Consider the following 16,204-nt stretch of genomic DNA (forward strand, 5'->3'; position numbering starts at 1 on the left):
GATGTGGATAGAGAACTGGTTGGCAGATAGGAAGCAGAGAGTAGGGATAAATGGGTCCTTTTCAGAATGGCAGGCAGTGACTAGTGGGGTGCCGCAGGGCTCAGTGCTGGGACCCCAGCTATTTACAATATACATCAATGATTTAGATGAAGGTTAGATGAGTGGGCAAATGCATGGCAGATGCAGTATAATGTGGATAAATGTGAGGTTATCCACTTTGGTGGCAAAAACATGAAGCTAGAATATTATCTGAATGGCAGCAGATTAGGAAAATGGGAGGTGCAACAAGTCCTGGGTGTCACGGTACATCAGTCATTGAAAGCTGGCATGCAGGTACAGCAGGCGGTGAAGAAGGCAAATGGCATGTTGGCCTTCATAGCTAGGGGATTTGAGTATAGGAGCAGGGAAGTCTTAGTGCAGTTGTATGGCCTGACAGCCTTTCGGTCACAACCCGTGATGTGGCCGAACCCACCCTCGAGTCTCGTGAGTAATGGGAATTGTGCAATGTATCTATCATTATCAAATACATCTTTAAAATATCTTAGTTACACATGTAATGTCCTGCAATGATATTGCTTTATGATATATACTTTTGTGGTAATCTTGATTCACGAATGAGGTCATGTCAGCCCTGGTGAACCATTGTGCATATGGATTATTGAAAATTATTCATATTTAATGGGTTATTGAAAAATTGGTATGTATTGATATGTATGTTTAATAATAATGAGCACCATTAATGTCCTCATAAGTTGTCTTTAAATGTTTAGAAATATTTAGAAATGTCATTTATCTTTTTAAGGTCAAGTGTCGTTAGAATCTACAACTCCTGTTGGAACGTCAACTACTCGCAGGAGGAAGAGGCGGAACACCTTTCAAATGTGGAGGAAGAGCAGGAGAAGGATGTGTTGGAGGAGGAGGAGGAGGAGGGGGAAGAGGACGATCTAGTTTTTGTCGGGGGAACAACCTGCGGCCATTTCAATTGAGATGGATGAGGCACCGGGACCAAGGACTGTACAGGTAGTGACGCTAAGGCGTAAACTTTTGCCAATGCCAATCCACGAAGGTCGGGTCAGCGAGGTGGGCAATCTCCAACCATGGAGGGCCAGATGAAGAGCTTGATATCCCTGTGCAGGGAGATGGTCGAAATCGGTCATGACCTTATCCAGGGTTTTGCGGGTATCTCCGCAAACTGGAGCCAGGTCTCCGAGAACTGGAATCAGTTTCCAGTAACCTGGAGCGAGTTCAGCATGAACTTCTCCAACTGGTCTTCCGTGCAAACACAGACAGCATGGGAGACGTTGGCGGCAATTCGTGAGCAAACCGCCGCAACCAATGCCCTTTGGCATGCGTTGATGGCTGCACACGGCGCTGCACCCAAGGTGTCATGTCAGCTCACAGCGAGACCCCGAGCACACAAGCGAGTACAGAGGACACAGTTCCTCCGGACTCAGAAGTGGAGCCTCAGGCTTCAACTTCCTCTCTTTCACCTCCACCACGGCAGGAAGTCTTGCTGTCCCACACTGCACAACGTCTTTGTGTCGGTCAGCGTAGACCAAAACAGGCGGGTGGGGTAAGAACAAGGGGCGGGAAAGGACCTGGAGGTAAACGTGGCCACAGGTAGGGTGGGGGGGTTTGTTTATCATTGTTTAATTGTTGAATTGTTGCATTATTTTTTGTTGTTGCTTGAAAATTGTTATCGTTATCGTTGTGCTCAATGTTCATTGGGATTTGAAGGGAAGGATGGGTTGGTTGGGGAGTGGGTTGTTGGTGGTGGGTGGAGGGAAGGTGTTAGTTTTTTAAAAATAGTTTTTTGTTAATAAAAAAAAATCTTTAGTTCAACAATTTTTTTTGTGCTTTCTATCTTAGTTACATTAGTTAACAAATTTACAGTTGTTCATCCTTATTTGTTCTTTTACTGTAGCAGTACTTTCCTTAAACTTTACTTAAAGTAAGCATTAATGCCGATGATAGGCCAGTACAGGCAAGACAACAATGAAAACACCACACAAATGAAACTTTTGATTAACCCTAACTGTAAATGAACATTTGAAAATCCACAATGATAGTTCACACAAAGTGTTCATTAATGAGCTGCTGACGCAAAAGCATAGCGGCCGTGTAACTGCCCCTGGCTACTGATCTTCGGGAGGGGGTGGTGGTCCCGGTGCTAGATCGCCAGGCTGATTGCGCTCCCCTATATCCTCGCCTGCGTCCTCTTCCTCCTCTTCCTCCTCTTATCCTCGCCGGCTGGTTTTTCTGTCTCCCCTCCTTCTGGAGGTGGACCTGCAGCCCGATCTGGCATTACTTGTCCTCTTCTTATAGCTAGGTTATGCAGCATGCAACAACCACAATAAACTCAGTGACCTGGTCAGGGTGGTACTGTAGGCTGCCTCCAAAATGATCCAGGCATCTGAAGCGCTGCTTTAGGACTCCAATTGTCTTTTCAACGATGTTGCGAGTCGCTATGTGACTTTCATTATATCGTTTCTGTGCTTCAGTGACGGGATTACACAAAGGGGTCATTAGCCAACTGGCAAGACCATATCCTTTATCCCCTAGCATCCAACTGTGACCTTCTGGCTGATTGACAAACAGGTCAGGGATAGCACTTTCACGGGGGATGTGCACATCATGGATGCTGCCAGGAAATATAGCATTTACTGTCAGAATTGTTTTATTGTTGTCGACAACAAGCTGTACATTTTGGGAGTGGAACCCCTTTCTGTTACGAAACACCGCTGCATTTTTTAAGAGTGCTTTCAGGGTGATGTACCTTGGGGAACTGTAATATCCTGTAGAATCCCAAAGCCCTCTCGGTCTGTGCCTCCCTGGTCATTGGAAGCTTATGAAGTCCATCTTGCAAGCATAAAGGGCTTCAGTCACCTGTCGAATGCAGCAGTGTGTAGCGTGTTAAGATATATGGCAGATGTTAGCAGCTAAAGCCTGAAAAGATCTCGATGCATAGAAGACTAGGGCAGCAGTAACCTTCACCTCAACGGACAGTGAGGTTCTGATGGCGCTGGAAAGCTACAGATCATCATTGATGAGTTGGCATATCTCATCGATGACCTCCTTCCGGAATCGCATCCTCCTAAGACAAGCATTTTCAGACAAGTTCAGGTAAGATTGCTTTTCCTAGTACCTTTGTTGGCTGTACGGTCTCCTCCTCTGTCTTCGTCTCTGTCTACGCATTACTCTGCCATCTCGTCGATTGATCCTTTCAGTAATCAGTGTGTGAGCGGTTGCAATTAATGGCAGGGAAATCATAGGCCTCATATCACTATCAATAATTAATTTCACTAATTTAATATAATCTCACTACTCTATACTCTCTAATCACTGTACTCTGCACTCTCTGTACTCTCTATGTTGTATACCAGTCAGTTTAATCGGCCCCAAAAATATCAGTAAATAATTTCATTATGTAAAAGCTATTTCCAAAATAATGTCAATATATAAAACCTATTTCCAAAATAACTTGATAGTACCTACTTTATATACCCTGTTCTAATATTCCGAGTAGAATTATTTTTAAATTAACTCTCTAGCTCTAGCAACTATTTAGCTCCTTCTTTTCTGTTGCCTCCACCCTTCCTCCGATCTTCAAATTGGCGTCCGTAGTGCCCATTTCCTTCTGTTAAGCCCAGTAAAAGCAACTATTTCTCAGCACTCTTTTGGCCATGCATCGGCCCAGTGAAGTGCATGCTAGGTGCTGAAACTTGGGATGTGCCTTGTGTGGGCGATCATTTCGGCGATCAGAGTGGAAACTTGGGCACCTGTTTTTCCGGTGATGTTTTGGACCTAGTTTCCACTTTTTAGTCAAAATGGGTGATAGAAGTCCGTTTTGGGCGATAGATGGGCCTTAGATGGGCGAAGTGAAGTGGAAAGTCTAGCCCCAAGAGCTTGGTGTCTGGGTTTGAGGTCTTGGCCTTCAAACACTCTCTTCCTCAGGCGATCGAAGGCTGCACTGGCACACTGAAGGCGGTGTTGAACTTCGTCATCGACATCTGCCCTTGTTGACAGTAGGCTCCTAAGGCATGGAAAATGATCCACGTTGTTCAAGGTCTCATCATGGATTTTGATAATCAGGGAGCAGTGCTGTGTGGCAGAGGCAGGTTGGTGGAGGACCTTAGTCTTACAGATGCTTAGTGTAAGGCCATGCTCTCATACGCTTCAGTGAAGGTGTTGACGATGGTTTGGAGTTCGGCCTCTGAGTGTGCGCAGATGCAAGCGTCGTCTGCATACTGTAATTCAATGTCAGAGGATGGGATGACCTTAGTTCTGGACTGGAGGTGACGGAGGTTGAACAGTTTCCCATTTATTCTGTAGATTAGTTCCACTCCAGCAGGGAGCTTACTGAGGGTGAGATGGAGCATTGGAGCAAGGAAGATTGAGAAGAGCCTTGGTGCGATGACACGGCCTTGCTTGACCCTGGTCCATACGTGAATTGGATCTGTGGTGGATCCATTGGTCAGGATCTTGGCTTGCATGTCATTGTGAAGCAGGCGGAGGATGGTGACAAACTTTTGAGGGCAGCCGAATTTGAGGTGTACGCTCCATAATCCCTCACGGTTGACAGTGTCGAAAGCCTTTGTGAGGTCAAAGAAGGCCATGTACAGGCGTTGGTGTTGTTCCCTGCATGTCTCTTGAATTTGACGCACGGTGAAGATCACAGCTGAGTGACAGTTAATTGCCACTGACAGGAAGTTTATTTTAACTACAGTTTTTAAAGTTCTAAATTAAATTCAAAATGTTAAACTAAATTTCACTTTTTACAGCTAATACTCACCCAGACTCACCCAGTACTTACCAGAAACGCCCATTCTACCCAAATTACCAATTTAACACTTTGTTTCATTGCACTCCATTTAAGATCACTCAGTATAAGATCAGAAGCATAAGCTTCTGGATCTCAATTCAGCATTTGTGAAATGAGAATATTGATTTGTTAAAGTTTTCCTGAAATCTTTCTGTCCTGATTGGGACAGAGAAAAGATAGTGAAGGACGGAGATGGAAATGATAAAATGGACAAACTAGGGCGAAATGGAGTATCAGCATGCAGTGCCAAGAGTAAAGGTCGGCATCCTACCAGGTTCTCGGTTCCTACCAGGTCATTATTCATTATCCCCATTTAATGGAGCACCATTGATTTTCAGTCCATTCATTTAAATGAATGGAAAATTGGACAGTCACCATTACACATGTACAATCCCCTGCCTGGTTACCCTCTATCCTGAGGTTCTCAGATGATCCTTTATGTCCCAGCGCTACAAGTAAAATCTGCCTCCAATGCTTTCCAATAATTTATCTCTAGCCTGCAAAAAAACTGTTCAGCTTCACCCAAAAAATAAAAAATCTTTTACAACACTGTGAATTTCAGATAGAAACATTTTGAAATGTATCAAGAATCTCTCATTAGACAAAGGATTCGTCATATTTCCACTGTGTCATCTTCTATTTGGAATTCTGTTGCTTTGTTGAATAGAATTGCTTACAAATAATTGAGGAATGACAGCTTCTTTACAAGTATGAATAATGTGTGTTGTGCTTACTCATCGTTAACAGTAACTACTTTATGTCTCAAAGACAGCAGATTGAGATTAGAAGATATGACCATGCCTACCTGTAGGGATACCCATGATATTTGGAGCGGAATATTGACAGCAGCAAACTGAAGAAAAAAACCACCAAGCCTAATCCCACCAGGCAGATTACTGTAGGAAACAAACAGAGGAACACATCAGAATTAATCATAGTAACTCAGTGCAACTTCAAAAGAGCTCATTCATGTGCCACTTGCTAACAACACTGCTGGTTTTCTTGGGCAGCTTTACGCCATTTCAACTAACTGTAGCATTTGCAATGCTGTGGAAGATTCAATGTTAAAGAGTGCTTTTCAAATGAGTTGAGATGGTGGCAAAGGCATTTGTAACTTACAATGTAGCTATAACTACCTGTTTGGAAGTATGTGTGGCATCACTTCAATCGGAGTTATGGAAATTTCTAATGTATGAGGAAAAAAGGCTTGCAATTGTTTTGCTGCAAATTTGGAGATGTTTCAGCTCCTTCATCCAAAACACAAACATTTCTTTGGGGTTGGTGGGGAGGGGGGGAGTCTGGCAGGGGAACAATAATTTTATGCTCATCAAGGTGAGCAATGTTATTCCTGATTTCAGTATCCAGTGTTCCCATATCAAGTATGTAAGGCTCAGATGCAGTACACAATTCCCACTAAACTGTCATAACAAAGATCTATACACACACTAACTAGCAAATCTCCCATAAGCAAATGGAGAGTCGGAAGACATGCTATTTTATAATTGCTGAGCCAATGAGATATTAAGAAGGCTGACCAAAAGCCTTGTCAAAGAGATGGATTTTATGGAGGATATTAAAGGAGGAGAGGGAGATGGAGAGGTAGAGAACTGTCAATGCCTTAAGAAAATCTTTTACAGTCCTCTTCGTGTACTGGGAATCCCATGCCATTTTCTGGGGTTAGTCAATAAAACCCCGTAGGAAATCACTCCATACTACATGAGTGGTAATTGTTCCAAGAGCTTCTCCAGGTGCGCTTGCTCATTTGTACTGAAACATGAGTAGTAAAGGGTGTCATGGTTACAATCTGACAGGTGTAGTCTGCTACATGATTGCTTGATTGCACATTTATAGAATCACGGGGGCCGGTTGCGTGTGGTAACCCTTCCGAAGCCAGACATTCTGCGCTCGGTGCAGAAGACCCGCCCCGGAAGCAAAATTGGGCTTACCGTCTCTCACGAGAAGTGAAGCGCAATGTCGCGCGCTCCACTTCCTCGCGGGGTGGGATCAGGGATGCTACACAGGCGCATCGCAGAGTACTACATGGCCTCTACGTGTAGTGCTAATGCGTTTCAACACCCCTTTCATTCCGTTAAAGGGGAGGGACACTGCGAGCTCTGCAGGCCTTTTGATGGGCCACCAGGGATGCGAGTGCCATGGTTACAGCCCAGCACCAAAACGGAGTGCTGGGCTGCACGATCTCTACCTGGAACCCGCGACATCGATGGACAATGGCCCGTCCTATGAGTCGGGAAAAAAATGCTGGCACGTGGCACAGCGTTTCTCTCCTTTAACTCCCGCCCCACGATTGGTGTGCAGCTCGGTTCACAACCCGCAAGGCTAGTGCTGACATCACCTGTGGCAGCCTCACAAGGCGCTGCCCAATTTTTGCCGTGGGGAGGAAATGGGCCATCACGAGGCACGAAGGGGGCGCAATTTTGCGGGAGCTGGTAGCAGTTGCCCCCACCGGCCGAAAACACTGTTACGCCTCCCGGAGTCACTAACGGATAGCGCACATCAGGGGAATTTCACCCCTGGAATCATACAGCACAGGAGGCCACTTGCTCATCATGCCTGTGCTGGCTCTTTTAAAGAGCTACCCAATTACTTCTATTCTCCTGCTCTTTCCATATAGCCCTGCAATATTCTCCTCTTCAAGTAATTATCCAGTTCCCTTTTGAAAGTTACTACTGAATATGCTTCCAGCACCCTTTCAGGCAGTGCTTTCCAGATCCAGAACTTGCTGCATAAAAAACATTATTCATCACACCTCTGGTTCTTTTGCCAAATATCTTAAATCTGTGTCCTCTCTCTGTTTCTCCCTATTTACTCGATCAAAACCATTCATGACTGAATTCCACAATTAAATCTCCCCTTAACCTTCTCTGCTCTAATGAGCATAATTTGTATGACCCGGAAAGACAATGCAGGAAGGGGGGAAATTTTAACATAGATGAGAGAGTGGGAGTGAGAGCGGGGGTGGGGGGGGGAGGGGGGGGGGTGGTAAATGGGCAAAAATTGGAAGCGTGTCAGGAAGCCAACTCCAACTCGCTGACTTCCAGCTTTTACTCAGGCGGGACAAGGGACGGGTAGCCAACCCACTCCCACTTTAAATATGTTAAGTAGTTTGAAAGCTTCAACTTTAATCTGCTGTGCAGGTTTTACTGCGGCCAGCTGGCGTTCCCAGGCCTCGGGAATCCCAGCTGCTGCAGAGAGGCAAGGACAGCCCCAGGAACCACTCGTTGTGGGCCAGGAGGAGCAGGGGTGCTTCTTCCCCACCTCCTAGCTCCCCCATCTTAAAAAACTCTCATTCAAATCCCCTGGGGTTGGAGATGGAATCACCCCCCGGGGCTGGGATCAGACCCCCCCTCCCCCTCACTGGGGTTGGGGATAGGCTCCCCATCCCCCTCGTCTACCACCCCGGAGTCAGGGATTGGACCTACTTGGCCCTGCGGCCCCTTCGCCAGTGTTCCCCGTTCGACTGGAAGCCACGCCTATCAATCAGGCTAACTTCCGGGCGGAGATCCCGTCAGTAACATTAGACACATGCAATGGAGTTAAAATGCCACAATGTACTCCACAGGGGCACTATCAGATTCCGACCACAGCTCTCGGTGGGTCAAGAAGTTAAAATTCTCCCCAAGCTCCAGGCTAAAATTAAAGAGTGCTTTGATGATTTATAAAGGAAAAAGTTTCAATATCTAAACTAGGGTATATAGCATAGAATGAAGCAACAGTAAAAGGTAAAATAATAAAAATAGAAGGGACAGAGACCAGTGAGGGCAAACAGGTAACACTGATTTTGTGATTCAAAATCAAAATACTGCAGATGCTGAAAATCTGAAATAAAAACAGAAAATGCTGGGAATATTCAGCAGGTCAGGCAGCATCTGTAGAGAGAGAAACAGAGTGAAGGTTTCAGGTTGATGACCTTTCATCAGAACTGGAAAAAAGTTATAGAGTTGTAATAAATTTTAAGCAAGTGCAGGGGCAGGGAAAGGGAAAGGGAGGAAAGGACAAAAGGTAAGGTCTGTAATAGGGTGGAAGGCAGGAGTGATTAAATGACAAAAGGTATGATTGTACAATGCAAAAGGAGATGGTAATGGGGCAAGTAAAGAAGCAAAAGATGGGTTTAAAACAGGTGTAAATGTGAATACCAGAATCACTAACAGCTGCCATTTGAAAAAATAGGAGCAGAGGTTATAGAATCATAGAAATTTACAGCACTGAAGGAGGCCATTTCAGCCCATCGTGTCCGTGCTGGTCAACCAAGTGCTATCCAGCCTAATCCCATTTTCCAGCTCTTGGCCCGTAGCCCTGTAGGTTACGGCACTTTAAGTGCACATCCAAGTATATTTTAAATGTGGTGAGGTTTCTGCCTCTACCATCCATTCAAGCAGTGAGTTCCAGACCCCACCACTATCTCGGTGAAGGAATTTTCCCTCATATCTCTTCTAATCCTCCCCACAATTACTTAAAATCTATGCCCCTGGTTGTTGACGCCTCTGCCAATGGAAACAGATCCTTCCTATCCACTCTATCCAGGCCCCTCATAATTGTATACACCTCAATCGGGTCTCCCCTTAGCCTCTTCTGTTCCAAAAAAAATAGACCCAACATCTTCAATCTTTCCTCATAGTCAAAATTCTCCACTCCAGACAACATCCTCGTAAATCTCCTCTGTATCCTCTCCAATGCAATCACATCCTTCCTGTAATGCGGTGACCAGAACTGCATGTAGTACTCTAGCTGTGGCCTAACTAGCATTTGATACAGTTCAAGCTCTTGTATTCCATGCCTTGGCAAATAAAGGCAAGTATTCCATAGGCCTTCTTAACCACTTTATCTACCTGGCCTGCTACCTTCAGGGATCTGTGGACCTGCACTCCAAGGTCCCTTTGTTCCACTACACTTTTCAGTATTGTACCATTTAATGTGTATTCCCTTGCCTTGTTAGACCTCCCCAAATCCATTACCTCACACTTCTCTGGATTGAATTCCATTTGCCACTGTTCTGCCCACCTGACCAGTATATTGATGTCTTCTTTCAGTCTGCAGCTTTCTTCTTCATTATCAACCACACAACCTATTTTAGTGTCATCTTCAAACTTCCTAATCATACCCCCAACATTTAAGTCCAAGTCATTGATATATACCACAAAAAGCAAGAGACCCAGCACTGAGCCCCACGGAATCCCACTGGATACAAGATATGCACTGCCCTCATCAAACCTCCTGGCTACCTCCTCAGAAAATTCAATCAAGTTAGTCAGACATGACCTTCCGTTGACAAATCCATGCTGACTGTCCTAGATTACTCCATTTCTTTCCAAATGAAGATTTATTTTGTCCTTCAGAATTCTGTCCAATAATCTTCCCACCACCGAAGTTAGGCTGACTGGCCAGTAATTATTCGGTCTATCCCTTTCTCCCTTTTTAAACAAAGGTACAACATTAGCAGTCCTCCAGTTCTCTGGCACCACACCTGTAGCCAGAGAGGATTGGAAAATACTCATCAGAGCCTCTGCTATTTCCTCTTGTGCTTCTATACCAGCCTTAGATACATTTCATCCGGGCTTGGGGATTTATCCACTTTCAAAGCTGCTAAGGCCCTTAATACTTCCTCTTGCACTATATTTATCTTGTCTAACATTTCGCATTCCTGCTCCCTCATTGCAAAGTCTGCATTGCCCCTCTCTTTTGTGAAAACGGATGCAAAGTATTCATTAAGAATCCTACCCATGTCTTCTGCCTCCACACTCAGATTTCCTTTATAGTCTCTAATAGGCCCCACTCTTTCTCTAGTTATTCTTTTGCTCTTAATGTATTTATAAAACAATACATTGGGTTATGGTCTTTATTGAAAAGCGAAATACTGCGGATGTTGGAATCTGAAATAAAAACAGAAAATGCTGGAAATCTCAGTAGGTCAGGCAGCATCTGTGGAGAGAAAAACAGAGTTAATGTTTCAGGTTGATGACCTTCGTCAGAACTGGCGAATGTTCGAAAAGAACAGATTCTTAAGTCACCCCCAGCATCCCCTCCCCTTCCCATGGCACCTTCCCGTGCAAGCGTAGGAGATGCCCTTTTGCCTCCTCCCTTCCCACTATCAAGGGCCCCAAATACTCCTTCCAAGTGAAACAACAATTTACTTGTACTGTATACTGTATCCACTGCTCACGATGTAGTCTCCTCTACACTGGGGAGACCAAATGCAGATTGGATGACCGCTTTGCAGAACACCTCCATTAAGTATGTAAGCATGACCCTGAGCTTCTGGTCGCCTGTCACTTTAATTCGCCGCTCCACTCCCACTCCGATATCTCCGTCCTCAGCCTCTTATATTGTTCCAATGAAGCTCAATGCAAGCTCGAGGAACAGCACCTCATCTTTATTTAGGCAATTTACAGCCTTCTGGACTCAACATCGAGTTCAACAATTTCAGACCATAACCTCTGCCCACATTTGGCTCCCCCCCCACTCCCCCACACCCCTGTCGTATGTAATTTTTTTCTCTCTGTCTCCAATGGCAGCTGGTAATTATTCTGCCATTCATACCCTATCTAGAGTAACCTCTTTCTATGTTCTGCCATTACAATTTCAAGTACGCCCATCATCCCTTTTGTCTCTCTAATCTCTCCTGCCTTCCACCCTAATACAGATCTTCCCTTTTGTTCTTTCTTCCCCTTCCCCTTTTAGTGCTCCTTAAGAATCTGCTGTTTTCGAACATTCGCTAGTTCTGACAAAGGGTTATCGAACTGAAACGTTAACTCTGTTTTTCTCTCCACCAATGCTGCTTGACATGCTGAGATTTCCAGCATTTTCTGTTTTTATTATGGTCTATATTGTTGAATTCGATGTCGAGTCCAGAAGGCTGTAAAGTGCCTAATCAAAAGATGAGGTGCTGTTCCTCAAGCTTACAATGAGCTTCATTGGAACAGTGTAAGAGGCCGAGGACAGAGAGGTCAGAGTGGGAATAGAGTGGAGAATTAAAGTGAATGGCGATCGGAAACTTGGGGTCATGTTAGGACTGAATGGTGTTCTGCAAAGCAGTCACCCAATCTGCATTTGGTCTCCCCAATGTAGAGGAGACCACATCGTGAGCAGTGAATATAGTATACTAAATTGCAAGAAGTACAAGTAAATTGCCTATTTATTTAGACTCCGGAGAGGAGAGGCCTAATTTATTCAATCTTTCCTCAGAGGCAAACCTTGACAGATCACAAGTTCCAGGTTTGCGCACGTGCATAGTGCATGCAGAACCCCGGAACTTGTGAGGCTTTTTAAGCGTACGTCGTCATCAGCATCACAAAATTTTGGCCAATAGCTCAGCACTGGTATTCTCCAGACAACAACTTTTGAATTGTTTTCTCTTCTGTCCTATTCCTTTTAACCTTGATGGTGCTAATAAATTGGCCTTGACCCTTCATCTGAGCTTCTCAATAAAAATAAATTCTAGGTAACTCCTGAGTGAGACAATCATTTGGAACAAAATGTTATGCAAATGACTCTGCTTGTGGGGTTGTGTGCTATGCCCTAAAAGGTAAACCCACAGCTGACAGATTCAGTAATTTGACATTCCATGTTACAATGTAATTGGAAGAAATACACCACCAACTTTACGTTACAAAACATACAGAGACACATTTAAACTGCAGAGTGCATATAATGAAAATAATGGACATGCAATTAAAATATTATAAATGTATTTAAAACTTTTTTTTTATATGTCATATTTTCTTCATCAATATCAACAGTAATGTGTCTTAGTCCTTTCTGATGTGGTCATTACTGTGAGCTTCCCCATTAAAACTATACTTTGGAATGCATTGTTTCATTACTCTGCAAATATGTTTATAATAAAACATTGCATCATACAACAGGTAATATTGTAAAAAAAATCTTTGCTTCCAGCAGATAACTGAAAAGATATTACAGTCAGGTCCTCAAGCCATGTTGGATACTTCAATTTAACCAGGATGCTGCTATCAATTATGGCACATGGTGTAATTAAAAAAAGAGAGAAATTGTTTGAAAAAAACCCAGAACAAGCACTGGCCACAAGGCACGGTATTATAAGGTCTGCTTTTTGTGCAATACTTCTTAGGTATACAGCTGGCTGATGGATCAGCTTTCAAGTTTTATATTTTGCTTCATTGCCACTTAAAAAGTTGCTTAATATTATGGATTCTTTTGCAATTTTATTCTTGTCCACTGTTGTTAACTATAAGTATGGAATCATGAAGCACAAATAAGCAAGTGAATAATCCAGTACAGAATAAACAACTTCAGCATTAACCTAGTAGCCTCAACAAAATTAAATGTTAAAAATTACCCTTACAACACACGTCTGCTACAAGCTTTTTTGCCCTAAATGTTTTGTGAAAGTTTACTATTACCCTTGCTGTACTAGCTGACCTCAGACAAAGTCTGGTAACATTCTTATTATTCAGGTTATCAACTGAACTGTTGTGCTGTTATTTTACTGCAACTCAACCTTTGCTGTAAACTGATTTTTACTGCACAGGCACTGTTTCAAACATCAGTTATTTAACATAATTATACATATTTGTAACATACAGCAGCTAATTTAGTCCAATCTTTTATTTTATTACAAGTTTAACTATTCCAATTGTTTAAGAAGGAAGAAAGGGATAGACTGAGTAATTACAGGCCAGTCAGCCTAACCCTCGGTGGTGGGAAAATTTCTGAAGGACAGGATAAATCTTCATTTAAAAAGACACGGATTAATCAAGGACAGTCAGCACGGATTTGTTAAGGGAAGGTCGTGTCTGACTAACTTGATAAGGTCCCACTTGACAGATTGGTCACACAAGTAAAAGCTCATGGGATCCAGGGCAAAGTGGCAAGTTGGATCTAAAACTGGCCCAAAAGCAGGAAGCAGAGGGTAATGGTTGATGGGTGTTTTTGTGACTGGCAGGCTGTTTCCAGTGGGGTTCGGCAGGGCTCAGTACTAGGTCCCTTGCTTTTTGTGATATACATCAATGATCTAGATTTGAATATAGGGGGAATGATTAAGAAGTTTGCAAATGATAATACAATCGGCTGTGTGGTTGAGAACGAAGAAGAAAGCTATAGACTGAAGGAAGATATCAATCAACTGGTCAGGTGGACAGAACAGTGGCAAATAGAATTTAATTCAGAGAAGAGTGAGGTAATGCATTTGGGGAGGGCTAGCAAGAAAAGGGAATACACATTAAATAGTAGGACATTGAAAAGTGTAGAGGAACAAAGAGACCTTGGAGTGCATGTCCACAGATCCCTGAAGGTAGCAGTCCAGGTAGATAAGGTGGTTAAGAAGCATACAGAATGTTTGCCTTTATTAACCGAGGCATAGAATACAAGAGCGGGCGGGTGGGGTGGGGTGGGGGGGAGGGGGATTATGCTTGAATTGTATAAAACACTGGTTAGGCCACAGCTAGAGCACTGCGGCAGTTCTGGTCACCGCATAATAGGAAGGATGTGATTGCACTGGAGAGGGTATCAAGGAGATTTACAAGGATGTAGCCGAGAATGCAGAATCTAAGCTATGAGGACAGATTAGATAGGCTGGGTTTGTTTTCCTTAGAACAGAAGAGGCTGAGGGGAGACCTCATTGAGGTTATAAAATTATGAGGGGCCTAGACATAGTGGATAGAAAGGTCCTATTTCCCTTAGCAGAGGAGTCAACAACCAGGGGGCATAAATTTAAAGTAATTGGTAGAAGGTTTAGAGGGGATTTGAGGGGAAATGTCTTCACCCAGAGGGTTGTGGAGGGTCTGGAATTCACTGCCTGATAGGGTGGTAGAGGCAGAAACCCTCACCACATTTAAAAAGTACTTGGATGTGCACTTGAAGTGCCGTAACCTGCAGGGCTATGGGCCTAGAGCTGGAAAGTGGGATTAAGCTGGATAGCCTCTTGATGTGCTGAAATGGCCTTGTTCCGTGCTGTAAATTTCTATGATTCTATGATTCTAATGAATAGCTGGTGTAATTACACCATGAATGCTTAGCTATCACTGGAAATATTCAGATTACTTTATTTTTTTTAGAACTTATATGTTTCTTTTTCCCCTTTTTTTAATCTCATGTTCTTACCTCCATGCTGTCAGCAAGGACAACAGCAATACTCAGCACAAATTATTCCACTACTTTGCTGCCAATGCCATTCCAATCTTAACTATTGGAAACCACATTTGGTGCAGGTGGTCATGTGTCATCCCTCAATAGTTAGATGTAATATTGCAACTTGCCTATCAAGAAACCTGGCTAAAAATTACCAACTGATCAGAGTTAGTATCTTTGATTACTGTGACGGTCCTGAGACATGAAGCTAAGATTATAAAGATAGTATCTTAATTGCTATAAACTGGCCATTTCTGTCACCATCTTGATAGTTTTCCCAGCTACGAATTAAACTCCAGCTCTCCATCACTGGCATCATTTTTGCTGTTGTCGCCCATTTAGGGCTTACGATACAGCTGATCATGCCTGAGCACTATTTACTCTAGTAATATATGAAAATGAAATCCAGAAAAGCTCACATTAAAAGCTAACGGCATTCAGAAAGCTGCATAGGATTTTCAGGTTGTGTCAGAGGTGGTGAAAGAGGTGTTTACAGAGACCCAGGAAGGATTGATGGCAAGTCTGAAACGGAGCTTTGTAATGACTAAGGGCTAGAACCTCCACTTTTGTGCTTATTACCCAAAAATAGGCGTTATTTCCGGCGTGGACAGTAAAAAGGGTTTTCAGATTGCCGGCTTCTCGCCCATTCTCAAAGCACCTAGTCACCATTTTTGAAAATGGGCGTTACCGCGAGTGGTATGAAATGAGCGGTAGCGTTAAACTTTTTTGACCTTCTGCCGTAAAGTGTGGCCGTCCTTAGCAACGACATGGCAACGCTTGACTCCTGCAATCCAGGAGGTCAAGGGTCATCTTAACATGCGCAGAAGAGGAGACACAGAGAGAGGGAGATCAGAGGGACTGAAGGCGTGTCTGGGTGTGGTGTGGCTGCTTTGGGAGGAAGGAGGGAGACTTTAGAGCTTTACAGCAAGTAGTCAAATAAAAATTAGCTGTTACCTGCCATATATTTGCCCGAATTTAGCCTATAATGGAGAGAGAGGAGGAGGCAGCACAGCACGCTGTGGAGACTGACGTTGGAGAGAGCACATTGGAGGGCGCAAAAGAGCCAAGAGGTTCTCGGATGAGGCAAATGCCTCCCTCCTGCAGGAGGTCGAGTTATGCTGGGTGATTCGACACAGGGATGGTGTGGGAAGCCCACACCAAAGGCTTACCAGAGGATATGGACTGCGATAGCAGAGGTGATCTTCGTCGGCGACCAACGAGGTTTGTGAGGGCAACCAATGCCGCAAACGATGGAACCGC

General features: G+C 43.9%; 1 protein-coding gene across 14 annotated transcripts in view; it reads right to left on the minus strand.

The window, feature by feature from the left end:
* The window catches only part of tusc3 (tumor suppressor candidate 3), a 716,082-nt gene that overhangs the window by 78,240 nt on the left and 621,638 nt on the right, over positions 1-16,204 (minus strand). For all 14 annotated transcript variants that reach the window (XM_070862659.1, XM_070862743.1, XM_070862752.1 and 11 more), the window contains one exon: positions 5,628-5,718. In XM_070862659.1, coding sequence (XP_070718760.1) covers positions 5,628-5,718 — 91 coding nt within the window. The remainder of the gene's footprint in view (positions 1-5,627; positions 5,719-16,204) is intronic.

This window comes from Pristiophorus japonicus, chromosome 2 (genome assembly GCF_044704955.1).
Source record: "Pristiophorus japonicus isolate sPriJap1 chromosome 2, sPriJap1.hap1, whole genome shotgun sequence".
Classification (NCBI taxonomy): domain Eukaryota; kingdom Metazoa; phylum Chordata; class Chondrichthyes; family Pristiophoridae; genus Pristiophorus; species Pristiophorus japonicus.